Genomic DNA, 26,117 nt, shown 5'->3' with positions numbered 1-26,117 from the left:
ATGATTAATACAAAAAAAAAAAGGAAATTAAAACTAAGAAACATACATATTTCTTAAATTTGGAAAATTTACTAGGAATTCTGGCAGCTCTCCAGTCAACTCATTGTACGACAAGTCCCTGATCGAGAACGGGATATTGTAAAGTTAGCATAAAAGCATCTATTGATATGATAAAGAAACAGAGAGACACTTACAAAGTTTGCAACATTGTTAGATTTGATATGTAAGAAGATATTTCGCCTATCAGTTCACTTGCAGATAGGTTCCTGTTCACAAAATTCACACTTTTTCATGAATTCATGTAATCCATTATTCAGATACAAATACAACTTTAAGGTTCATAGAAGGCTTGTACTTACAAGGATATGATTCTTGGGGTAGTTTCATTGCTACAAGTTAATCCACTCCAGGGATATCGTATTGGTACACATGGATCTCCCTGCCAATCCCTCTTTACTCCATAAGTTGACTTGATATTGGTAATGGCATCCACTAATTATCCAAAGAATAGACCAAATTAATATGCATTAACTTTCAACAAAGTAAATTCACAAAGTTCATCAAAAAAAGGATACCATCTCCTTGGTCTGCTTCAAACTCTGATATATTTTTTGCTGTATATATCTCGAGAGCATTAACGATAGGAGGAAGTGTTGTGTTCTTGATTGCAATGAAAGAAAATAAATGTCTATTTGCTGCCTCCAATGGTTTTTCGCTGAAAACGGACAACGTGGACAAATAATTTGGAACTATAGGTCCAAAATAAAGATCTCCATTGTGAGTGATATTGAACGCTCTAATCTGGTTGGGTTGAAGCTCTACAACCTCAGCAAAGTGCATAAACACATAATATTGAGATGAATCTATTGTATCCCACCAGAACTCCGCAGGCTTGCTTCCATTTATTGGAGTGGAAGCAGTTTTCATGACAATGGATGGCAGTTGGTGATTGTTGCCACTAGGATCTACAGTGTGCTTGGTACTTACTTGTGTCCACCCCTCGAAGTTATATGCTGGCCAGATGCGATCATAAACGTCAAAAGGAAATCTTAGAGAGAGCAGCCACATAGACAAAATATTATGTTAGCATCTCACTTTTTTAGTAGCAGTAAATTTGTTTGTAAAATTAGTGCTTAAATACCTGAAATTTTGATAATCTGTTGAACCGACATCCAGTCGAGCGGCAAGTGATAAGGATCCCGATACTGTTTGATAAGTCATGTTAAGTAAAGGTCTAAATTCTAATGCTGAAATAAATGGCACTCCATTTCCAGTATCGATTAGACATATGTGAACTTCATTTAAGGAGGTAATATGTATGAGATCTTTGACAATATCTATGCCTTTGTCAGTGATGTTTACTGTTTCCCACAAGCTGTTCCCAACATATAGATCAAATGTTGGTAGCAAATTAAGGCCATCATAATTCCCGTACAAGAAACTCGCTCGAATCAAGTATTTGGTACCCTTTACAATGCTTACATTGTAGCAGTTTCTTATTCCTTGAGGGAAACTTCTAAGCTTGAGCATTTGCCTTTGATGGGAATCTCTGTATGTCCAAGTTACATTTTCACTTACACCACTATTTATGTAGGATGCATCAGAAATGTAGCTAATATTGGTCGAAGTTTCAGTGTAACTTGTACCCTCTGGTAATCCACAGTCTAAACTAATGAAGTCTGTGAAATAAATAACAGACAGTTTAGGATTCAACTCTCTCTCTCTCTCTCTACATATATAGATGATTGGAAGAAGTAGGATATATTAATATTAATCAACAAAGGAGACAACTTTGTTACCTGACTGATCTTGAGCTTGAACAAGAAGTAGAATTAGCAGGAAACCAAAGAGGGAATGCCCTGGTGTTTCCATTATCATCAGCCTCTTCCTCTTGTTGGGTCATTGAATGATGAGAATTGAGAAAGCAGCCATTTCTGCAGCTTGAGGAACATGTGGAAAGCTTGTGATGATAATAGTAAAGTCAACACATGAGGAATTCCCTCACAGCATGGGATATTAGAGAACGCGTTACATAGGAAAGTTGACTCACATACTAGAAAATTTTTAAAATTCTTTGAAATCATAAATTGAACTCAATTAATTTAAATATTGAAGCTAGATTTCAATCTGGGAGCCACATGGAGGAACCATTAAAAAAAAGAAGTTTAGAACTCAACTTTGGGGTTTTGTCTAATAGATTCCTAATTTTTTTTCTTTTTCTTTCTTTAGTTCAATAAAAATGAAAATGGGATCAAACCCTCAACTTTAGGAAGGTAAGAGAGACTTTATCCACTAAGCTATTTTCAAATTGGCCCCAATTGAAGTAGAAAAGTTTAAGCCTTTGAATTTTGAGTTTAACTTAACATGGTGCAACTGGTTAAAGGAAAAAAAAATTTGTCTTTTTTAAGGATATTATATCAGCCTTATCTTTCCATTTCATTTCCAGAGAACGATTAATGAAACCTGAAGGCAGCTGACAAAGATTGTGGAAGCAAGAAGGTTTCGAAACCAAAAGAAAATTTCAACTACGAGCTTATGAGTTAAAATACATTTAACCTTGTATCAAAACTTTAACACTCTCTCTCACTTGTGGGCTTGAAAATTTACAGATCTATTTAATCTTTTATCAATACTTTAACATTCCCCTCAATTGTGAAGAGAAAATGACATTACAAATATTCAAACTCGAGATCTTATGCTCTGATATCAAATTAAAATATTATTGAATCCAAAAACTTAAATTGAAGGGTTACGGTTTTAATATGAAGAGAATTTGTTTGATTGCTATATGGAACAAAGATCTAATTCATAGTCAATTTGAACTATGTGAGAAATTCTCAACATTATTAGGTGATATATGTGGGGCTCTATCTTGAACCATCTTTAAACACTCAATGAGTTGTGACACCACATCACTCATTTCAGGCCTTCCTGCAGAAGTTGGCAATGTACACAATAGAGCAAGTTCCACAAATTTCCCAGCAGAACAGCTTTCTATGGAGCCTCCTAACCTCGGATCGACGACGTTTTGAGTGTTCCCTTCAGCAATCAGAGGCTTAACCCAATCGACTATGTGGATGTTGTTCTCAGAGCTCTTGATTATGGCGGGTTGCCCGGTGATCAGCTCAAACAAGACGATCCCAAAGCTGTAAACATCACTTTTCTTGATGAAGTTTTTAGATAAATGAACCCTGCAAAAGATTTATGTGTCTAAGTTCTTTTGTTTTGTGTACACAAGAGGCTTCTTTTGTTATATTGGGACACTTCAACAGAGAAACTGACATTGAATTCTGATCAATATGTTACTTAAAAAAGTTTACAAGTTGCACTTTGTAATTTTATTTTGACCAGCTGCCTAACTTCCATTGGCCATCTTGTGCCAAATAATCCAATCTTTGTCTAATAAATTGATAGAAACCAGAGAAATATATTGATAATGAAGAAAATCCAGAAAGATAACTACCAAGTAATTCGAGGTAGTTGTACCCACACGCACGCCCTCTATTTATAACAAATTTCACAATCAACTTCCCTAACTAATTACCTACTCTTAATACCCTATCAATATTCCTAACTCTATCATAATAGTATTCCTATCATAAACAGGTCATAACAGCATTCTACTAACAATGTTAAAAAGCAAAGTTAAGTGCCACATAGAATCACAATTCAAAGATTAAAGACGTAACCAAAACTACTATATAGGCATAACCATCAAAGTTCAACAACTAAATTTGTATCTTAACCCCCCCAAAAAAAAAGTAAAGTTGCAACATCAGATATGCAATCAGATTACTTACGTAGGGTCGACATATCCAAAGGTTCCAGCGGGGCACGTGGAGATATGAGTATCATCTTCATTTGAAAATACCCTGGACAGTCCAAAATCTGCTATTTTAGCTTGCATTTTATCATTCAATAAGATATTAGAAGTCTTCATATCTCTGTGAATTATAGGTGGTTTGCAACCATTGTGTAAATATTCCAACCCTGCAGTTTGTTTACTAGATGTCACAAACCAGAAGGGTAAGGAAAAAAAAAGAAGTATGAACTTAGTAAGTTTTGTGTTATTTGTATACACCTTGTGCTGCGTCAACTGCAATTTGGAGTCTTTCCATCCAACTCAACACCTTTGTGCTTGAATCTGCCTCAACAAAAGGGAAAAAATAATCATCTTGTATAGTTAACCAGCCATCATTATACATAAATTTTATAGAAATCCCCATTTTTAGGACAACATCGTATTACCCAATAGATGATTGCGTAGATTTCCATTACCCATGAATTCATAAACAAGTGCCTTATTCTCAGCCTCATCACAGTAACCAATGAGAGAAACCAGATTTTTATGATGAGCAATTGTTAATATTTGAGCCTACATTTGCAAACATAGTATATCAGAAACTAGTTAATTTAGTACAAGCAAGTTTGAACAATAGAAAAAACTAAAACCTCTGCTTTGAATTCATTAGAGCCTTGCTGTGATGATCCAGACAGCAACTTAACAGCAACTTTAGTTTTATCACTCAGTACACCCAAGTATACCTTTCCAAATCCTCCTTCCCCAATAGTAGTCTTCAAGTTATCTGTAATGGCTAGTATCTCAGAGTACTGAATTTGTCGATTCTTCGATTTCAGAAACCTTTCTTCGACCGATCTTTTGAGATTCTCTAAACCAAAGAAAATAAACACATGTTGGTTATTTTACGCCTTCGAAGTCATTCATTAACTCAGGAGTTCTTTTTTTTCCTTATTTACCTCTTTGTTTTCTCTTTTTGTAGAATATCAGAGTAACCATTAGGATAGGTAGGAGGAGAGCTATAATAGTGGAGAGAATCATAAGAGGCAAGTACTTCTTCCACTTGTTATGGCATTTCAGTGATGTACAAAGATCTGGATTTTCATCCGCACTTGCACAATTAGCAGAAGAAAATGTCAGGCTTTTCTGTTAGTCGTTTAGTATAATTAGAAGGAGACAACATGGCAGAAAAGAAAATGAGAACATTTAAGAATAAAGCGAGCGGAAATTATAAAGTTAACTTGATGGCTAACCTTAATGTAAGTGATCCAGCTTCAGCCCTTTGCAATAGAGCCTTAGGAACTGAGCCTGTGAACTTGTTTTTGGTTAAATTACTGCAAACACGGTTGAAAAGATAAATACCTTCTAATTTTCACATGGAACTTCATGTTCTAGATTTCATGATTACAACTAAGAAACTTACAGGGTTCTTAAATTTGGCAAATTTACTAAGAATTCTGGCAGTTCTCCAGTTAACTCATTGTCAGACAAGTCCCTAATAGAGAACAAGATATTAAGTTAGCATAAAATCATCTATGGATATGGTAGGACTCGAAAATTGTACAGAAACGGATAAAAAATATTGTTTAAATAGGAAAGAAAAATTGAATATCCAAACGCTTTCAGAGGTTTAGATTCTCCTAAAAACTACTATCCAAATTATACATACCTTAAAAACCCCTCTGCCCCATTCTACGTATTACCATTTTTCCAACAAACTCTTTATGTAATGGTAACTATGCCCTCTAAATATCCTAACAGAGAGATACTTACAAAGTTTGCAACATTGCTAGATTTGATATGTAAGAAGATATTTCACCTGTCAGTTCACTTGCAGATAGGTTCCTGTCAAGAAAATTAACCTTTTTCTCATGAATCTATGTGATCCATCTTTTAGATACAAAGTAAATTTTGAGATTCATAGAAGGCTTGCCCTTACAAGGATATGATTCTTGGAGCAGTTTCATTGCTACAATGTAATCCACTCCAGGGATATCCCATTGGCACACACGGATCTCCTTGCCAGTCCCTATTTATCGCATAAGTTGACTTGATGTTGGTAATGGCATCCACTAATTATCCAAAGAAGAAATCAAATTAGTATTCATCAACTTTCAATTAAGTAAATTCACAAAATGTATCTAAAGAAGGATACCATCTCCTTGGTTTGCTTCTAATTCTGATATATCTTTCACTGAGTATATCTCTAATGCATTGATGATTGGAGGAAGTGTCGCGTTCTCGATTGGAATGAAAGAAAATATATGACTATCTGCTGCATCCAATGGATTTTCACTAGAAACAGTTTGTGTGGACAAATAACTTGGAATTAGTGGTCCATAAAAATGATTCCCATTGTGAGTGATATTGAAGACTCTGCTCTGGTTGGGTTGAAGCTTAACAATTTCAGCAAAGTGCAGAAATACATAATATTGAGATGAATCTACTGTCTCCCATCCAAATTCCATTGCTTCCCACCCAATTCCCATTGGAGTGTAAGCAGTTTTCATGACAACGGATGGCATTTGGTAACCGTCACGCCGAATAGCATCTACAGTTAGATTGGTGCTTTCTCTTGTCAACACATTGTCCTCAAATGATGACCAGATGCGATCATAAACATCAAAAGAGAATCTTAAAGAGAGAGTAGCCATATGAACAAAATATAATGTCAGCATCTCACTAGTTAGTTAAAGCATATCATTAGTAAATTTGTTGCAAACTCAATGCTTAAATACCTGTATGCTCGATTATCTGTTGAACCGATGTCCATTCGAGAGAAGAGCGATAAGGATCCCGACTTTCTTTGATAAGTGATGTTGAGTAGAGGTCTAAATTCTAATGCTGAAATAAAGGGCACCCCATTTCCTGTATTGATCAGACACATATGAACTTCATTTAAGGAGGTCATATGTATGAGATCTTTGAAAACATCCATGCCTTTGTCAGTGATGTTTACTGTCTCCCACAAGCTACTTCCAACATATAGATCAAATTTCGGTAGCAAATCTAGGCCATCATAATTCCCGTACAAGAAACTCGCTCGAATCAAGTATTTAGTCCCCTTTACAATGCTTACATTGTAACAGTTTCTGACTCCTTGAGGGAAGCTTCTAAGATTCCTCAATTGCCTTGGATTGGTATCTCCATATGCTAAAGCTACGCTTTCACTTACGCCGCTATTTATGTAGAATGCATCAGAAATGTAGTTAATATTGGTCGTCATTTCGGTATAACTCGTACCCTCAGGTGATCCACAGTCTAAACTAATGAAGCCTAAGAAACAAATGACGGACAAGTTAAGCTTCAACTTCAAGTTGCTACACATAAAGATGATTGGAAGAAGTTGGATATATTAATCAACAAAGGAAACCAGTTTGTTACCTGACTGATCTTGAGCTTGAACAAGAAGTATAAGAGACAGGAAAGCAAAGAGGGAATGCCCTGATGATCCCATTATCATCATCTTCTTCTTCCTGTTGTTGGGTCATGGAATGATGAGAATTGGGAAAGCAGCCATTTCTGCAGCTTGAGGCAAATATGGTAAGCCTGTGATGATAAAAGAAAGTCAACACAAGAGGAATTCCCTTTATAGCATGAGAAATTGGAAACCAGGTTACATTGCCAGTTGACTGATCACAATTGAAAATCTTTTCATATCAGTGTAAACTTTCTGGTAGTCTCTGTTGCATAAATGGCATGCTTCGACTAGAGGCAACTCCGCTAAGATGACAAAGTTTTATTTATTTTTAAACAAAATCGAGTTTTTTTTTGTCCTGAGGGGGTAAAAATAAAAAAACCATGTCAAAATTTCCAGTGTGCGTTCTTTGATTCCATTCAGTTTCAACGAGTCTACACTTGAATTCGAAGTTGTGTTAACTTTGGAGAGCAACCGACATACATACGATTTAGCACCGTGATCCTGAGAAAATTGCTTTCAAGACCGTAGTTCATCTATGACACAACAATCATTTTCATCGAAATTCTCGTTCCAACAGGAATTTAAGGCGGAGTTGACTGAAGAAGAGTGATACGCCTGAGCTTCTCAAGTTCAGGCTTGAAATTTAAGTATTTTGGGCACATGGGTAACTGCTGACTTTATGTTTGAACAAATACAATTGGAGTAGAAGAGTTTTAGGTCCTTGGTGATTGAGCTATTGACAGTTGTCAATGTATGACTCCAATTCTTAGTTCAACTTAAAGCATGTGGCGGAAATTTTTAAATAAATAAAAAAAATCTTGGAGTCTGTGTTGGTGGTAGAGAGATTCAATGGTGTTGGGAAATTTTTGGCTTTCTGAAACATGTGGGCTCTCTACCCATAATTATTCTGGATTCTATTATTTATATATGATTTATTTATTTGTTAATTTACCTACTAATTTATTTATAGAGACGGTTAGATATATTAGTAATATGATCCAAAATAATAATAAATTTAACACAAGTAAAAAATCTTTACAAATAAGTAAAGTAAACATAGCTCAGCGGTGAGTTTGATCTCCTACCTCTACAAAAATCTTTGCAAACATGATATAATTTTTTAAAAACTCATCAACAAATTTCAATCTTGCACAACTATTATTGATAGACACACGTGATAAACGCCTATCACTCTACAAAATTGTCCTTATTGCAAAATCTTATTTTATATGCTATATTTACAAATATAACAAAATAGGCCCCCATTACAACTCTCCTTATTTATGCCTTTCTCAAAAGTCCAATATCATTAACGTTTTCGTGATATTGACAATTTGTCACCGACACATGGGGAGAATGGTTCTTCCTCCAAAATTGGAGATCTTTATCTATGGTTGAAAAGTTGTTTCCTAAGATAACTTAAAAAAAATAATATTCAGAAAAATAGAAAGAAAAAAAAGTGTTTTTTTATTTTTTCAATTTAACTAATAACTTTGAAATATTTTATTTTTAAATGAAAAGGAAAAAACAACAAAGGGCAATAATATAATAGATGGGAAAATATATATTTATTCGACGACAAAGAAACTACTGCTACATTTTGCCAGCTCAAAAGCCAATATTTACACTGCTGAGAATAAATTTGATGGATCATCTTCACCAAAAGCCAACAGCTAAAACTTTACAAGTCTAGCTTTCATCCAAGTTCAAAGTCTTGCAATAGAGCCTCATCTTTCCAATTCATTATTGGAGAAACACCAATGAAACTGAAGGCAACAGTAAAGAATGTGTCAAGCAAGAGGGTTTCAGAAAAAGAAAGAATGATCTGTTTGATTTCTATCTGGGACCCAAAAATGATTCAGAACCAATCGAATTGTAAGAGAAGTTATCGGTGTCGTTAGGTGTGATCTGTGGGGTTTTATCCTGAGCCATCTTCAGACATTCAATGAGCTGTGATACCACTTCACTCATGTCTGGCCTTTCAGCCGAAGTTGGCAGTGCACATGACAGAGCCAACTCTGCAAATTTTCCAGCAGAACAACTCTCTATTGAACCTTCTAACCTCGGATCGACAATCTTTTGGATGTTTCCATCTGCAATCAGAGGCTTAGCCCAGTCCACTATGTGGATATTGTACTCAGCTCCCTTGATAATGGCGGGCTGAGCAGTCAGCAGCTCGAACAAGACAATCCCAAAGCTGTAAACATCACTTTTCTTGGTGAAGTTTCCCGATAAATGAATCCTGCAATAGATTTACATGTTCCAATTCATTAGTTTGTGTACACATTGAATTGTGATTTTAATAGTTAACTAATGATATGTTATACTCATTGGATTGGAAAAATGTTGGCTGGCTTGACACAATGTGGTAGACGGGACAGAAGAAACTAGTTAGTCGAAAAAAATAGCGGCATAGTCAAAAAAGGATATTTGATAGGCTGATGTTTCAAAAAGAGGGTGTGTTGCACATGTTGTTCTCTTTTGACTAGTTGTGTACATCCTTCTGTCATGTAGTACGAAATCAACTCCATTTTATATAATACATACGTCAAATGTCTGATTGTCTTTGTCTGATCAATGGGATTAAAAGGCAAGTGCTACATAAAATCATGACTCAAAAATATATCAGATTACTCATTTTAGTTGGGGAACATGAAACGATGCGTTGATCTTTGATACTTACGTAGGGTCAACGTATCCGAAGGTGCCAGCAGGGCAAGTGGACAAATGAGTATCACTTTCATTTGCAAATACCCTGGACAGTCCAAAATCTGATATTTTAGCTTGCATTCTTTCATTCAATAAAATATTTGAAGTCTTCATATCTCTGTGAATTATAGTTGGCTTGCAACCATTGTGCAAATATTCCAGCCCTGCAGTTTGTTTACTAGATGTTAGAAACCAGATGGGTAAAAAACAAAGAAGAATGAACTAATAAGTTTTTGTGCTATTTATATACACCTTGTGCTGCATCAACTGCAATTTGGAGTCTTTCAATCCAACTCAAGACCTTTGTGCTTGAATCTGTCTCAGCAAAAGAGGGAGAAAACATCTTATATAGTCAACCAGCCATCAGGATACATACATTTTAGAGAAATCTTCTTTTCTAGGACAATATTATAATTACCAGATAGATACTTGCGTAGATTTCCATTAGCCATGAATTCGTAAATGAGCGCCGTATTCTCAGCCTCATCACAGTAACCAACGAGAGAAACAAGATTTCTATGATGAACAATGGTCAATATTTGAGCCTGTATTTGCAAAATATATCAGATACTAGTTAATTTAGCACAAGCAAATTTAAACAATGAAAAAATTGAACCTCTGCTCTGAATTCATTTGGGCCTTGCCGTGACGATGCAGACCGCAACTTGATAGCAACTTGGGTTTTATCACTCAGTATACCCAAGTATACTTTTCCAAATCCTCCTTCCCCAATAGTTGTCTTCAAGTTATCTGTGATGAGCAATATCTCAGAGTACCTAACCTGCCGATTCTTTGATTTCAGTAACCTTTCTTCAATCGATCTTCTGAGATCCTCTGCACCAAGGAAAATAAACACATTTTGGTACATTCTACACCTTTGAAGTCAATCAATACTGAGGAATTCTTTTCCCTATTTACCTCAGTTAAAGTGTCTTTACTTGAAATAAACTGGAATTAGTAATCTAAAGATATTTGTTATGAACAGCTATAAACTGTAGAAACAGAAGCAGAAGAGATGAGAGACTTGCCTCTTTGTTTTCTCCTTTTGTAGATTACCAAAGCAACCACTAGAATAGGTAGGAGGACAGCTATTATACAGGAGAGGATTATGAGAGCCAAGTACTTCTTCCACTTGTTATAGCATTTAAGTGATGCACAAAGATCTGGATTTTCACCCACACTTGTACAAGCAGAAGATGTCAGGTTTAAATAAATGAATTTTAATTTGTCATTTAATATAAAAACAATAAAATTAGAAGATGGAAACACGACAGTAAAGAAAACAGAGAAAATGAGAACGAACTTGGAATAAAGCGAGGGGAAAAATAAACTTAATTTGATTACCTTAATGCAAGTGATCCAGCTTCAGCTCTTAGCAAGAGAGCCTTGGGAACTGAGCCTGTGAACTTGTTTCTGGTTATATTACTGCAAACACAGTAAACAGATAGATAGCCTTCAATTTCCTCCCGAAGTTTCATTTTCTGGATGTCTGGATTAAAACTAAGAAACTTACAGGATTTTTAAATTTGGCAAATTTACTAAGAAGTCTGGCAGCTCTCCAGTCAACTCATTATCGGACAAATCCCTGATAGAAAACAGGATATTGAGCTAACATAAAATCAATCTCCATTAATAATTTTCTTTTTTTCTTTTTTTCTGGTTATTCAGTGCTTTTGTCAGTCCTGCTTCCATTTGATAAATGTTATTGATATACAAGAAATCTTGATGGATGCTTACAATGTCGTTAATGATTGGAGATTTTCGATTGAAGCAGGAATTTCTCCTACCAATTTGCTTGACCTCAGGTTTCTGCTTGCAAGACAAAAGAGAGGATTTTATTACAAAGATGCAATCATATGAGTAAGAAACTATTAGAAACTTGCGCATTCCCCTAAACTACCAAGAAGACAAATGTTATCCGCTTCAGGGTTCATACATGGGCTCTGTGTTTCACAATGTTTCATCCACAATGAGAAGTAATATATACAGTTCAAATTCACGCTTACTAGCAACTTTTGATGATTTAAGAGTGCACTCACATTGAGACAATTCTCGTGGGACTATTGTTGCTGCAGTTTAAACCATCCCATAATAAATCACTAGGAAAACATGGATCCCCTTGCCAGTTCCTGATCAATCTGAATGTTTGCTTGACACCCACCATAGCATCGGCTATTGTTTCCAGAGGCAAACAGGAGATTGAATGACAATAAGTCGAGAGCAAGAGGGGAAAAAAAAAAGAAACAAGATGATGCTTTATCCATAATGTTGAGATGACTCTTCCTAAGCTCAGTAATATGACCTTATTAGGTAAGGAATGGCGATTCTAATCTACCAGCTAATCATGGTAATATCTCTTTTGGTCCTAACATGCAGCATAATACCCTCTTTGAGTCTTTGTTATCTCTTTTGTAATTTCATATTATCAATGAAATTGTTTCTTTCACAAAAAAAAAAAAAAAACATGCAGCATAATATGTAAACAATTAGTCAATGTGGCTCCAGCATCCTAAAAAATAGCTAATGTCCACACAAAATAAGATAAGGAAACACAGACAAGAACAGAAGACATATACCATCTTCAGAAACTGTTGATGCATTTTGCATCTCTTTTGCAGAATATATCTCAAAGCCATTCAATAATGGAGGGAGGTCTGATCCCTCAGCAGCGGAAATTGAAAACTGCAGTTGGCCTGCAGTATCTGGCGTGCCATTTAGACTGACAGACAGGGGCTTTAAGTAATCAAGTGAAGCAATTGTTGTTGCATTTCCTTGGCCAGTCAAATCAATCTTCAATCTCCTCCGTTTCCCTTGAAGCCTCTCGACCTCAGCAAAGTGAAAGTAAACATAAAACTGCGAATTTGAAGGTTTGGTTTCCCAGAAATAGCTCAAGGAGCATGTGGCATTCTGTTCCTTTGCAGCAGTTTGCAACAATACATTCGGTATCTTGTACACATCATTATTTCCCTGGCTTATGGTGGAGTTGGTGGAACTGGAATTCAGTGTGTCAACATTCAAGGGGTTCCAAATTCGATCATAAACATCCCCTGGGAATCTAGTTTACAAAATCGCAAATAAGTCAACAAAAAGAGACCCAACATTTAAAACTGTTACATTGATACTGTAAGATCCATCATCCAACATTCAGTTTATTACATAGAACAGGGGGAGCTAAACAAAATCACCAAATGCAAGTTACCTTAAATTCGACTTGCCGCCAATGTCAAAACGCTGCATCGTAACTAGTGCCTTGGCTGGGGTTTGATAAATGGAACTATCGAGATGTCGCAACTCCAATGCTGAAATGTAAGGCACCCCTTTGCTAGTGTTGAAAAGACAGACGCTAATGTAATCTGTGGAAGGGGTATAGAGGGTCTCTACATATCCATTGTCCCAGTCCACTGTCCACCACAGATTGGCCCCAAGGTATAAATCAAAGATAGGGGTGTTGTTCTTTCCATCATAATTTCCATATAGAAAGGAAGCTCGAATCAAGTAAGTGTTATCCTTCCCTTTTTCAGGACTTAGGACATAACAATTCCTTCTCCCTTCAGGAAAACTTCTTACATTCTTCAGCTCCGGCCGGAGATTTTTAGAGATGTTAGCGGAAATTGGCATGCTGATTCCTGTATCTACAAAGTCTTTATCTGATTTATACAATATGCCGGTAACATTATCCGTATGATCTTCAGTTGCTCCACAGTCAATGCTAATAAAACCTAGTATAAATGTTTGAGAGTAGGAAATCAATAAGATGTATATTTCCACTCGCTAGCAGAAGTCCCAGAAAAAGAGTCTCATTGTCTCCCTAGGAAGATTTTTGTATAGAGTCCAGAAGTAAATTCGCACAGAATTAGGTCTAAAGTAGATACTTTCTTATCAATATAGAGATATGTGAATTAAAATGGAACTGGAAGTGCAACCCGAAAAGGCAAAAACAACTTTGCTTTGCTCCATGATCTTCTGCTTGTACCCAGCGTTCCATGTATACTTGTTTTTTCTATTTCCATATTCCAGATTTTAAAATATTTTATTAACCAGCCCCGTAAGTTCTAACTAAGAATAACAAGTGAGATGTGAGTATATGGAATGAACAAATCAGATCTTCTTAACAGCGAGAACAAGAACAAACCAGAATCCGTTTACATTCAATTGCTTGCTTGAAAGAACATATAATTGAATACAAGTTCAAAGTTGATACTCCAGAAGAGGAAGATGAAAGAAAAGTCAAGAATCTGTCAAGAGAACTTAATATTCTAATCAACCAACTCACCGGCAGGGCTGTCTGTAGCAAGTTTCCGGCCGCCATGTCTGTTGGATCCGGCAGCTAGTCTGGAGTTGCAGAGGATACCCAACACCCAGAAAAAGACGAGCCAAGCTTTCAATAAAAGACAAAACTTGGTGCTTGAAGTTGAAACTTGCCGACCATTTCCAACTAAAACCATAAGTTAAAGCACTAAATAACACAAGACCATTCAAGGAGCAAATATCCAGCAGATTTAGAACTTGCTGCCTCTGCTTAGTTGGGGACTACTCCATATTGAAAGGGACGTCTAATCATCAGTAAATGCCGAAAAAGGATACTTCTTTTGTTCTTTCTCCGTTCCCAGGCCGATCTGTTGACTGGTGTTCGCACCACCACCATCAAATTTTCTATAAATAAGAGCCAGAAATATAAAGATAGAGATTTTTTTTTTTTTTAGAAATGGTGATGTTCACACTCAAGTAGTATTTTTCCGTATAAAATCCTACGTGTGGCCATTAGCGGTACACCCAAGAACAAGAAGGCAAAGAAAATAAAAGAAAATCTTTCCCAGAGAAAAGTCAGACATCCCTTTAAACCGCGTCAAATTTGAAAGGCTCTGGAATTGCAAAACGTCAAATTTGAAAAAGAAAATAGAAGAAGAATAGTCCTCAATTATATTAAACCAGTTCTTCATTAATTAGTAGTAGAAAACTACAATTAATGAGTCCCTTTTGACACGTTTTGTCAAATAATTAGAAAAAACAAAATCATTAAACTAGATTGGATAAATAGAACAACGTGCAAACTTCTGAAAGGAAATATAATTAATTAGCTATCGGAACAATGGAATGATCGGGTCGTTTGACATCTATTATTCAACAAATTACCTCTTGAAAATGCAAAATACAAAAAAAAAAATGATACAATTTAAAATTGTCACGCACGAAAAAAAAAATGAAATAAGGTTAAATAAGGATGAATAGGTCCAGGACCAAGAGGCGTTGGCATGTGCAAGAAGACTCGAAAGTCACCGGCTGCAATCAGCAATGGCGTAAGAAATTTCAGCCAACGATGGGGTCCATCGAAGAAGAAGACAATCAGACACCTGTCCGGCATCATCGAAACATCAAAAAAAGATCGGAAAGGTGGGTAATATATTGGAGTAAAAGTAATAGAATTCAAGAGTCTGCGCCGATTACGGATTACCCGAATAGTGTCTGAAGCTTCCAAAAATTGAGCAGATATCTGTGTGGTGTGTTCTAGGGTTTGGAAACTCCTGTAGCATCTCATCTCTGATGAGCCTGTGATTGATTGATCTCTTTCTGGCCACTGCCGTTTCAATCGGAGCTTGAGAGAAAGAAGAAGAAGACGACGCCAAGAATCAGACATCAATGTCCAGTCCATATCGAGACGACTTGGAGCATAATTTGGATTTTTTAACCTATTAAAAATTCTTAATTTTATTTTACTCTATATATTCAAATTTTTTATTGAGTACTGCGAAAATTTGGAGCATAATCTCCCTAATATAAGCTTATAATTAAGTACTCAACCTCTAAATTAGTTGTAAAAAATTAATCATTAAACTAATTTAATAAATAAATTTCACTCATCTTATTTGAAATTTAAAACCTGACCAAAAAATACTAAATACAAAAAATTCATGAAATTTGTCCCGTGAACAAGGCTCAACGTTCAAAGGCTAATATAATTTTATATCTCAATCTTGATTCAATCAAAAAATAAAAATAAAAAATTAATCAAAATTTTAAAAATACAAGAGATTAGAGAGGTCATAATCAAATAACATGCATCTTACTTGAAAGAAAAATGTAAAACCTAATTAGCATAGAAAAATAAGGATAGTTGTAAATATGGCAAAAAAACATTTAGTAGGATTAGCAAAATAGTAACTACATTATTGTCAAAAATAAATAATAACCACATTTTGTTTTTTCAATAGCAATTTTTTTCAAGAAAAACGGAAGTCTAATGTTAAAATGATAACTTTACTCAAACGATATACTAATATATCTGACTATTGATATATGTATATGATATACTTTTATTACGACTACAACAGAACCACCCACATTTTTACCATAGCAAGTATGGTTTCATTTTGAACTTAAACATGGATGGCCTAATAAAAAAGATTGAATAATTAGAATTTTGGCCACTCCATGAAAGCTTAATTTAACATAGAAGTGTAAATTATTAAGTTTGAATCAAATTTTAAAATATTTTTAATTTAAAAACTAGTTTGTTTAGGAAAAAATAATATTTTAAATAAATGATAAAATTTCAAAATATTTTAATTTAAATATTAGAAAATATAAAATTTTAAAAATTAATAGTAACTTTTCAAAATATTTTCAGTTTTGGAAATGGAAAATATATTTTTGTTTAAGAAAAAGAAAAGTGCTTCAAGTATAATCGAATGTGGACCCAATACAAATATATGGAATTCAGGTAAAACATAAGTGCCACCATACCACCGTGAATTTTGATTAAATAAGCATAATATATAATATTTAAGTTAAAAGTGCTCCACGCGATAAAATAAAAAGAAATGGAAAAACGAAAAAATGGGATAAGTTATCAAATATGTCTATTTCTCAAAAACTATATATTTTGCGTATGTTATTTTTCTGTGAAATTATGGATTTACTTTTCTTTGGAAGAAGGTATTTACACGGAAAAAAAGGTTGGAAAACTCAAATAAATTATGCCCCGAGAAAGGGCTAGTTCTCAAAACCCCAGTTTTTGTGGTCCTTATTGTCCCCTGCGCTTTCGAGTTGGAATTGCAGAAGAGAAGAGAGCAAGAGAAGACCAAAATTCACGGAAAAGGATCGCCATCAACTCAGAAAATGAAATAAAATCTTCGTACGTTTCACTTAAATTCTTGGATTTTGATATATATTTGTAATTTTGAAGTCAAGTTGAAGGAATCCGTCAACGAAGCGTCCTATTCCAACCAGCAATTGAATGCGAAATGGAGAGCGAGAGCGAGAATTGAATGAGGAACAGTGATTTGGTTTGGTTATAAATAAGAGAAAATTAGGGATCGAAATACCTAACCTAAAATTGGTTGATTTGGCGTCGCCATGGGCATGGGCGTGGAAATTGAACCGAGCTTGGTTTCTGTGCTCTCTCTGTGTTTTTTGGCTATCGGCTTCGTCGTCTTCGTCCACGCCGATGAAGTTCCAGGTATCAAATTTGAAAGGCCTTCTAAGTTCTATTTGGTTTCTGCAACTTCCAAGTTCCTCCGTCTTTCAACAACATTCAATACCAAAACTAAAAATCAGCTACTAGTATTGTTGTTGGAACGGGAATAAAGTCCATAAAATAAGGGCCGGTTGGAAAGTCTTTTCCTTTCCGATGAACTCAATCAAATGGATTCAAATGAATATATGTTTCACAGAATTTTAGAGATTTATGTTTTAAAATTTTTCGGGTTCTATGATGTAAGCAGTAGAAATTAAAAACAAATTTTTTTATGAATTTGTAAGACGTAGAATTACTCCATAAATAAATTATTTCATATTATAAATTCATTTTATATTTATTAAAATTCAAACATGTGAAATAGAACATATTCTAAATTATATAACCTTCTTAAATAATAATTATACAAAATTCATAAATAAATGTTAATAAATTAATTAATATAAGTTTATATTAAACTAAAAGTAATTACTTATAGTTTAGAAATATATTACTAAAATAGATTGAACAATTTTTAAATTGAGACTCAGTTACGAATCTGTTACCAAACACATATATGAAAACTAAGCGTATACAATACTCCATTACTTTTCCATTCATAAAAATCATTGAGTACTGTCCATAATATGTAATAAAAAAATGAATATGTTGAGGGGTGAAACAAAAGACGGATCCAAATACTTTAACAAATATATGTGATACTATTTCTTTTTAATGATTACAGATATTTTGCTTCATAATAAATTCATTAAATGGATTGTACACTTTTTATAAGATATATAATTAATTTAATCGGTTAAGATATATATTCTAAAATATTTGGAGTTCAAATTCTTGCCGGTACGAAAAAACCATTTAAGTGTAAAAATGGAGAGAGAATGGGTGAGGGAGAGCTTTTTTTGTTCTAATATATTTTTTGTCACATCACATATTAGAATATTATAAAAAAATAAATATTTTTATCACGTGAGCTTATCAATATTAATCTATTCCTTGGCATTCAATGATAATGTATTCCTTAGCATTCCAACAACATTTTATCAGGGCTTATTCTAAAAAAAACAACATTTTATTAAGGCCAAAACGAGCATAGTTTAATTGGCATATACCTCCAATCATGAGATTGTGAGTTCGATCTCCCACCCTCACATATTGTTAAAAAAAAAATTACTAGAGTTATTAATAACCAAAAATAAGTATTAATGAAAATAGTTGGATAAAAGTGTAACATTTTGAAGTTTAGAGACCAAATGAAACTAAACTAAACATTTAAAAGTAAAAGTACAATAGTTTTTTTATCCGAAAAAAAGTAAAATATTTTCGAACCGAGGGATCAAACGGAAACTAAACTCAAAATTGAATGATCAAATGAAAATTAAATTCAAAATTCAAGGGAAAAAGTGTAACATATTGAAATCTATGGACCAAATAAAAAATTAAAGTCAACATTGATTGACTAGAAGAGTATTTTTCTCTTTTCAATATTTTAAGAACAAATTAAACATAGTCACACTATTTTTTAGTTTAAATATCTGTTGAGAACAAAAAAATCATTTTGCACCTAAATTTGACCTGTTCTATTAATTTTTTCTCTAAATTTTCAATTTCATTAAATTTAACTCTAAACTTAGTTCATTCTTACCATTATTACCATCTATTCAATTTTTCCTCATTCACCCACTAATTTTTACCGCAACAAGAAAAAAAGGTTAAAAATTCCAAAAAAACAACTCACTAAATTTGTGAAAATCAAGGTTTGCACACAATTAAATTTGATTAGTATATAAAATTGACAGTTAACTAATTTTGTCAAAATTTACAATTACTTTTTTTTTAAGGAAAAAAAACCTCCACTCTAATGTCATTTCATAGCAATGCTTATAAATCATCCAGGACAAATGAGAATATCTTTTTCAGCAAAATTTCAAATGAAAACTTATTACAAGGTCAAAATTGCAACACATTTTAAAGTTCAGGATGAAGATTACAACAGTTATTTAAATTTAAGATACAATTTGATGAAATTAAATGTTTAAGATAAAGTTGACTCATCTTATCAAGTTCACGATTAAAAATTACATATGTATATTTGATTGCAGACCCTTTTGACAAAAAATAAAACAATCAATTTTTTAAAGTATTTTTTAGGAGTATTACTATAATGAGCCAGCCATGAATTTTGAAAAAAAATAATAACAAATGAAAACACTTCAGAAAAATATTGATTAAGTGCTTCCCTCGAAGCACTTATTATGTTTTAAGAATTTATAAAATTACTTCGAATTGTCAAACTAAAACGGATAAATTTGTTTAAAAGTACTTTTAGGGTGTTTTTTTTTAAATAAAGTATTTTTATGGGTTAAAGGCAGTTTTAACCGTTTTTAAAGTAAAACAACCTTCCATGGGTTATTTTATTTATTTATTATTTTAGTAGAACACTTTTAATTGGTTATTATTATTATTTTTTTACAATAAGGCGTGGGGATACAATTTACCATATCTTAATTAGAGATATATGTCAATTACTGCTGAGCTAGACACTTTTGATTAGTTATTTAAACATTATTTTAGTATCACTTTCTTTTAAATTTATGCAAGTTTTATTGCACATAGAGTTTACCATCATCTAATTATTACAACATTTATTAACAAAAATAATATAATTAACACCTTTATTAACAAAAATAATATAATTAAAAGATAAGAGGCTAATAATATATTTAACCTAAATAATAATATTGTAACATATATTCTTTTTATGTGAAGATAATATTATAATTAGTCGCACGATAGGGTATTATGTAAAAATAACATAAATATAAGAACTCATATATTAATTTTTTTTTTGGGAAAAAGAACTCATATATTAATGATATATACATATTAGCCATTTACTTTAATTTAAATTAAATATATCAGTGGTATATTTTATAACAAACTCACAAATATGAAAATTAGTTTTTCCACCATTATAATTTTCATTTAGGTTAATTATACGAGTGTTTTTTTAATAATTATCTTACGTTTTAATATTTTTCAATTTAATCCCATGATAGGTAAAACTAAAATTAAAATTGGTAAAAAAAGGATTATCTAATAGAGGAGTTTTGTAATTTCTCTTTTATTTTTGTTTTAATTACAACATGTAAGACCGGGGTCGAACTGACGGTGGGATATATATGCGAATGATTGTCGAGGCGTGCTGGCTTTCGGCCGTAATCTCTCTTCTAAATTTATAGAAACGGGTAAAATTTTTGAATTTTCTAATATGACTGACATTTATTCTGCACTAAATTTCTACTAAGACATATGTCCTCAAGTAAGCCAATGTGCTAAATTTGAAATTTTAGGTTTCATCAACATCGCTTGTGGTGCATCTGGAGACGTGCGAAACACAGTGGAGGGGTTGGTTTATAAATCAGACAAGGATTTGATAGACTCAGGAATCGGCAGACAAATTGCAAAAGAATTTCGTTCCCAATGGCAATCACCATACTTGAACTTAAGAAGCTTTCCAAACGGCACAAGGAATTGCTATCGTCTTCAACCAGAAGGTGAAGCTGAAGCAGGCACGATCGCCAAATATCTCATCAGAGCTTCCTTTGTGTATGGCAATTACGATGGCTTCAATTCCACCCCCAATTTTGACCTCTATCTCGGCGCCAACTACTGGGCAACGGTGGATCTGGATAGCGTAAGTCTGGACGCCATTACTATCCCTTCCACACCCACAGATTACATCGAGGTCTGCTTGGTTAATACAAATAATGGAGTGCCTTACATTTCCGCCATGAAATTACGGCCCCTGGACATCTCCCTTTATCGAATCGATCCCACGGACAACGCCAAATTCTCGGTACGTTGGACACGACTCGACATTGGAGGCAGCAAACAGTTCGGGTAAGACTCTACTCATTAGTTATGTTTTGAGATCACCAGCCCATACATTAGTTTCCCTTTGAATTGATTCTGTACGTATATGTGCAAATGCAATGCAGATACCCGCAAGATGTTTATGATCGGTTATGGTCAGGTTACCAATGCGACATGTTAGGTTATAATAATAGTCGCTTAGTGTCCACAAATGCGGCCAGTACCGAGAGCAACGACGATGATCCATACAACTTGCCACAGTCGTTGTTACAGACGGCTTGTCGAGCCAGAAATTCGACTTCTCCACTGGAGTATACCTGGACGCCCGATGAAACGTGGTCTCGATTTTACTTTTGCTTTCATTTTGCGGAGATTGAGAAGCTTGAGGCTGGGCAGTTTCGGGAGATGAGGATCGTGTTGAACGATGTCCATACCATCACAGAATCCGTTAAACTCCTCCAATATCTCAGACCGCACACCTTTTGCTCAAAAGGCTACGTTGTGATTCCCAACCAACTCAATAAACTTTCCATTTATGCAACCTCTCCGTCTAGCCTCCTATCCTCAATGGGCTTGAGGTTTTTTGTACCACGGAGAATCCAAATCCACTCACCTTCTCCCAAGATGGTACGTTCTCTTCTTCTTATGCTCTGTACATTATCAATAATATAAGATGTTACTTAAGATTTTCAATCCTACGTATTAATCGGGAGTTTTTTTTTTTGTTTTCTCTCTCTCTCAACGAGAGTCAGAAAAGACCCTACCCTCACCTTGAGGGTGGACAGGAAGTGATTTGTTTTTTCGTAGGAAGGATTCAGGAATAAAATCGAGATTGAGGAGATTTTTTAGGGAAAAACTAATGCAAGGGAGTTTGGGATTGTGGTTGGTGGCATGGGTTAGAGATTGTTTTTGGGGCCCTTGGTTTGTGCTTTAAAGCTGAGAAGTTCTTTAGAAGCAGGCGAACACTGAAGGTCTGTTCTGGTTTCAGTTGGTAGTCAATGCCAGTGGAAAATGTTGTGTTGTGGCAGTAGAGCCAAGGGGAGGAGATTCTCGTTGATTGTTCCTGAAGGAGATGTTGGATTTTTCCCTCCTACGGGCTTCTACAGTGCCTGTGTGTCTCGATTAAGGTTGGGTTAGGATTGTGATAGAGAACCCAAACAACTAGAAATATATCGAAATATAAAAGTTAGAACAACCATAATAACTCTCGAGTAATTTGAGGTACATGCACCATTTCCTCCTCTCTTAAATCAATTGCCTACCTTCATCATTTCGGCCCCCTCACTCTATTTACTGACCCCTCCCTCTATTTATAACAAATCCTCAGTGACAACTTCTGTAACTAATTACTAATATACCCTTAATATCCTAATCATAGCCGTAACTCTATCCTAATAGCATTCCTATCCTATCCTATTCTTTCAACTGAACTAAATGAACAGCCATGTTATATGTTTATATTTATATCTGAGGGATGTTAGTTCTTGGCTAATGAATCAAAATAAGGTCTGAGTTATTTCTTCCGTGGATGTAGACTGACATATTCGAACCATTAAATCTTTGATTCTTGGCTTATTTGCTTTATAGAGTGTGCGTTTCTTGCTGACTTGTTATCTGTACCTAGTTCATGTGTGTTGGTTCTGTGGTTGCTAAGAGGTTCATGACTCACTATATGTATATGTAGTGAATGCAATAAGGGACATCAAACAACATTACAAGCTTAGGAGAAATTGGGAAGGCGATCCTTGTGGCCCACCTGCATTCTCATGGGAGGGTTTGAATTGCAGCAGTGCCCACCCTTGGGCTAGAATCATTTCACTGTAAAACTTCTCACCCAAAAGCCTCTCCTTAACAATTCATTAATTTTACTCTGATGTTATTACGTGTCTTGGCAGTAACTTGAGCAGCAGCAACTTGACTGGAGATATTGCATCTTCCATCTCCACTCTCAATGCAATCAAGTACTTGTAAGTACTTCATTCCCCTGCTCCAACAATGTTTGTTCTTGTTTTAAAAAATTAAGCAGCAAGATTGTATCCACATGAATGTATTCACGTGTTTACTTGTTTCTCAGAGATCTATCCTACAATGAATTGGAAGGGGCAATACCAGAATCCTTGGTGCTGTTGCCACAACTGCAACTTCTGTAAGATAACTTATCACCAATAATCTCGTCATTCTTTCGAGGTTAAATTTATGAGTTTAGTTTCCTGAGCCTTCAAGTTTGTGTCTAATAGGTTTTTGAAATTTAAAGTGTTTAATAAGTCCTTAAACTTTTAATTTTGTATTTAATAAGTTCTTGAACTTTAAAAGTATCTAATAAATCTATGAACTTTCAATTTTATGTCTATTAAGTCCTTGACATATTCCAAATCTGTAAAAGATTAATAGATCTATTATACATAAAAATTGAATTGTGTTTAAATACCCTAATTTTAATTTCGTGTCAAATACTTTTGTGAATTTTAAAAAATGTTAAACACGAAATGAAAGTTTTTGGACTTATTGACACAAATTGAAAATTTAGGGACCTATTAGACACAAAATTGAAAGTTTAGACTTATTAGATGCAACATTGAAAGTTTTATTACGTATTAAACAAACAATTGAAAGTTTGAGGTATTAAACACTTTTTAAAATTTAAGGGCCTATTAAACACAAAACTTTAGGGACAAACTTGTAATTTAACCTTATTCCAATAAATAGTACCTTTAATATTATCATGAATATCTTGTCTCCGGCAATAGCCCTACAATATATAATATGTCAACTGTGTTACTTCTCTGCTTCAAAAAAAAAAAAAAAAAAAAACTGTGTTACTTCTCATTGCAGTAACTTAAGTGGGAATAATCTCACCGGCGTAGTTCCGGAGCCTCTTCTCAAAAAGTTTAAAGATGGAACTTTGGTTTTAAGGTGACCTCATCATTTGAAAATTCAAATTCGATACAACATTGATTCTTTCTCTTGTTCATTTATTCATCTTCTTGATTTAGTGTGGAAGGAAATCCGGAACTCTGCTTGTCACCTCCATGCAACCACAAAAAGGAGTTGGCAATTGGAATTCCTATTTTCTGCTCTGTCGTAGCAGTCCTTGTAATCATCATCATCCTCTTGGGGGTCATTATAATCTATACAAGAAAAACCAAAGGCATGTTGCGTGACTTCTTTTATTCATTTACAATGGTAGTTTGGTAAAAAGTCCTTGAATTGATGCTATCAGATTTAGCATGCCTGCTGAAAAATTGATTATTATTTCCTTAGAGAATTTGGTTGAACCGGAACACCAAGGATCACTGAAATTGAAGAACCAACGGTACAGTTATTCAGAGGTGGTGAGAATTACTGATAATTTTGAAGTGGTTATTGGAGAAGGGGGATTCGGAAAAGTTTATCTGGGTGCTCTAGAAGACTTAACCATGGTTGCAGTGAAGGTGCTTTCTCCATCATCGCAGCAAGGCTACAAAGAATTTCGAGCAGAGGTGCATTCCATTCCCTAGTTCATTTCATTATACCATGTCAGCCATTTGATAAAATGTCCAAATCCACCTGAAAAGCAGGCACAACTACTGATGATTCTTCATCATCGCAACTTGGTTTCTCTTCTTGGATACTGTGATGAAGACGATCACAAGGCACTTATTTATGAATACATGGCCAATGGCAGTTTACAGCAATATTTATCAAGTACTGTTATCATTTACATTCTCTACTGAGATTCACTTCTGACATTGCTAAATGGCTTCACATTCAATAAGCTTTATATGTTCTCCACGCAGACACAAATACGAATACGAATTCAAATACAGATACTCTTAGTTGGACTGGAAGACTTCAAATTGCAGTGGATGCAGCACAAGGTTAGTAAGAAGAATTAAATATTTGTTGTCTTGTTTCTCAAAAATTTGCTGAAGTATAAATAAAAGAAAAATCTCTGGCATGCATATTTTACAGGATTGGAATATCTACACAATGGTTGCAAACCCCCAATTATCCATAGAGACCTGAAACCTTCAAACATATTATTAGACAAGACAATGCAAGCCAAAATAGCTGATTTTGGATTGTCTAGAACTTTTGCAACTGAAAATGGGTCTCAACTTTTAACTCGAATCGCTGGTACACCTGGATATCTTGATCCTGGGTAAGTAAAATAAGTGACCCAATTAATTTTTAAATTTCTCTCATTTTGGGTTCTTGTATTTTGACAGACTTTGAATCTGTTCTTCTGTGGTTTTCTCTCTCTACATAGAACTCAAACATGTGGAAATGTAAATAAGCAGAGTGATGTGTATAGCTTTGGGATAATCTTGCTTGAGTTGATCACTGGGCAGCCTGCAGTAACAAGATCTTCTCAAGGAAATTTTCACATACTGAACTGGGTGGAACCAATGATCAGAACAGGAGATATTCAAAACATTATTGATCTCAAGTTAGGGGGACAGTTCAACCAAAACTCTGCGTGGGGAATTGTAGAACTTGCCATGTCATGCACACAACCAACTGCACTTAAGAGGCCAGAAATGGGTTATGTTTTGGAAGAGCTTAAGGAGTGTTTGGCAGTCAATCAAAGCAATACAACACAAACTCGTATCATATCGACGCGATTTCTTTCTGAATCGGAAATAGCCCCTTTTGCAAGGTAGTCCATACGCCTTAGAAATTATGGTTATTATATGTTTGTATATATATCATGAATGTTTTAGATGGGTGCATGCATTAAGTTATCTCCCTGTCTTGTTGATGTATTATTTTCTACTTTAGAAAAACATTTGTAAAGTATTATTTTAGGATTAAAAATAATTTTTGGCTAAGGTACTTTTAAATTAGTAACAATTTAGTAA

General features: G+C 34.4%; 4 protein-coding genes and 1 pseudogene across 6 annotated transcripts; 1 reads left to right on the top strand and 4 right to left on the bottom strand.

Annotated features, from left to right (window-relative positions):
* Window positions 1-355: 355 nt before the first annotated feature.
* Window positions 356-1,068, bottom strand: LOC148208827 (Interleukin-1 receptor-associated kinase 4 protein). Its single transcript, XM_088116956.1, has 2 exons — window positions 576-1,068; window positions 356-492 (listed from the first exon to the last, which is right to left on the bottom strand). Exons 1-2 carry the CDS (start codon window positions 1,066-1,068, stop codon window positions 356-358), a joined length of 630 nt encoding a protein of 209 aa, XP_087973082.1.
* Window positions 1,069-1,083: 15 nt separating this feature from the next.
* On the bottom strand, window positions 1,084-1,872 carry LOC148208826 (putative LRR receptor-like protein kinase At1g51890 pseudogene; annotated as a pseudogene).
* Window positions 1,873-2,735: 863 nt separating this feature from the next.
* Window positions 2,736-7,338, bottom strand: LOC111013870 (LRR receptor-like serine/threonine-protein kinase IOS1). Its single transcript, XM_022288405.2, has 13 exons — window positions 7,184-7,338; window positions 6,538-7,075; window positions 5,955-6,433; window positions 5,739-5,871; window positions 5,573-5,644; window positions 5,223-5,294; window positions 5,053-5,133; window positions 4,759-4,910; window positions 4,453-4,670; window positions 4,249-4,375; window positions 4,082-4,144; window positions 3,801-3,990; window positions 2,736-3,191 (listed from the first exon to the last, which is right to left on the bottom strand). The coding sequence occupies exons 1-13, from the start codon at window positions 7,263-7,265 to the stop codon at window positions 2,813-2,815; spliced, it is 2,586 nt and encodes an 861-aa protein (XP_022144097.1). The 5' UTR covers window positions 7,266-7,338; the 3' UTR covers window positions 2,736-2,812.
* Window positions 7,339-8,746: 1,408 nt separating this feature from the next.
* Window positions 8,747-17,399, bottom strand: LOC111013809 (putative LRR receptor-like serine/threonine-protein kinase At1g05700). Of its 3 annotated transcripts, XM_022288329.2 has the most exons (17): window positions 17,257-17,399; window positions 15,382-15,522; window positions 15,168-15,280; window positions 14,514-14,582; window positions 14,203-14,364; window positions 13,129-13,648; window positions 12,506-12,984; window positions 11,969-12,101; window positions 11,667-11,738; window positions 11,443-11,514; window positions 11,274-11,354; window positions 10,958-11,109; window positions 10,546-10,763; window positions 10,348-10,474; window positions 10,182-10,244; window positions 9,904-10,093; window positions 8,747-9,462 (listed from the first exon to the last, which is right to left on the bottom strand). In XM_022288329.2, exons 3-17 carry the CDS (start codon window positions 15,181-15,183, stop codon window positions 9,057-9,059), a joined length of 2,760 nt encoding a protein of 919 aa, XP_022144021.1. In that variant the 5' UTR covers window positions 15,184-15,280; window positions 15,382-15,522; window positions 17,257-17,399; the 3' UTR covers window positions 8,747-9,056. The 3 variants fall into 3 exon arrangements, with proteins under 3 accessions (XP_022144021.1, XP_087973423.1, XP_087973424.1); XM_088117298.1 differs by lacking the exons at window positions 8,747-9,462; window positions 17,257-17,399 and adding an exon at window positions 9,470-9,817 and having other exon boundaries at window positions 15,382-15,601; XM_088117297.1 differs by lacking the exon at window positions 17,257-17,399 and having other exon boundaries at window positions 14,203-15,280; window positions 15,382-15,595.
* LOC111022261 (senescence-induced receptor-like serine/threonine-protein kinase) lies at window positions 17,247-26,087 on the top strand. Its single transcript, XM_088117299.1, is given in 14 exon segments — window positions 17,247-17,385; window positions 20,754-21,303; window positions 21,402-21,826; window positions 21,829-21,903; window positions 22,961-23,096; window positions 23,172-23,243; window positions 23,351-23,422; window positions 24,109-24,189; window positions 24,270-24,424; window positions 24,538-24,755; window positions 24,834-24,960; window positions 25,053-25,133; window positions 25,228-25,417; window positions 25,526-26,087. Coding segments are annotated over 14 exon segments (2,679 nt in total). The 5' UTR covers window positions 17,247-17,282; the 3' UTR covers window positions 25,920-26,087.
* Window positions 26,088-26,117: the final 30 nt, after the last annotated feature.

The sequence above is a fragment of the Momordica charantia genome (assembly GCF_013281855.1).
Source record: "Momordica charantia cultivar OHB3-1 chromosome 9 unlocalized genomic scaffold, Mcharantia_2.0 BLBB01000009.1, whole genome shotgun sequence".
In the NCBI taxonomy this organism is placed as follows: Eukaryota; Viridiplantae; Streptophyta; class Magnoliopsida; order Cucurbitales; family Cucurbitaceae; genus Momordica; species Momordica charantia.
This window is presented reverse-complemented; position numbering and strand designations above follow the sequence as displayed.

Excerpts from the sequence above, each read along its gene's own strand:
- LOC148208827 (XM_088116956.1), bottom strand. The coding sequence starts at position 1,068 with ATGTGGCTGCTCTCTCTAAGATTTCCTTTTGACGTTTATGATCGCATC. Across the intron at positions 493-575 it reads TGAAGCAGACCAAGGAGATG|TGGATGCCATTACCAATATC; the intron begins GTATCCTTTTTT and ends TTGGATAATTAG.
- LOC111013870 (XM_022288405.2), bottom strand. The coding sequence starts at position 7,265 with ATGATGATAATGGGATCATCAGGGCATTCCCTCTTTGCTTTCCTGTCT. Across the intron at positions 5,645-5,738 it reads GCTCCAAGAATCATATCCTT|GAACCTATCTGCAAGTGAAC; the intron begins GTAAGGGCAAGC and ends TTTTCTTGACAG. Across the intron at positions 3,991-4,081 it reads TGCAGTTGACGCAGCACAAG|GGTTGGAATATTTACACAAT; the intron begins GTGTATACAAAT and ends AACAAACTGCAG.
- LOC111013809 (XM_022288329.2), bottom strand. Across the intron at positions 14,365-14,513 it reads ACGGAGAAAGAACAAAAGAA|TTGGAAATGGTCGGCAAGTT; the intron begins GTATCCTTTTTC and ends TTATGGTTTTAG. Across the intron at positions 10,764-10,957 it reads CAAAAGGAGAAAACAAAGAG|AGGATCTCAGAAGATCGATT; the intron begins GCAAGTCTCTCA and ends TCCTTGGTGCAG.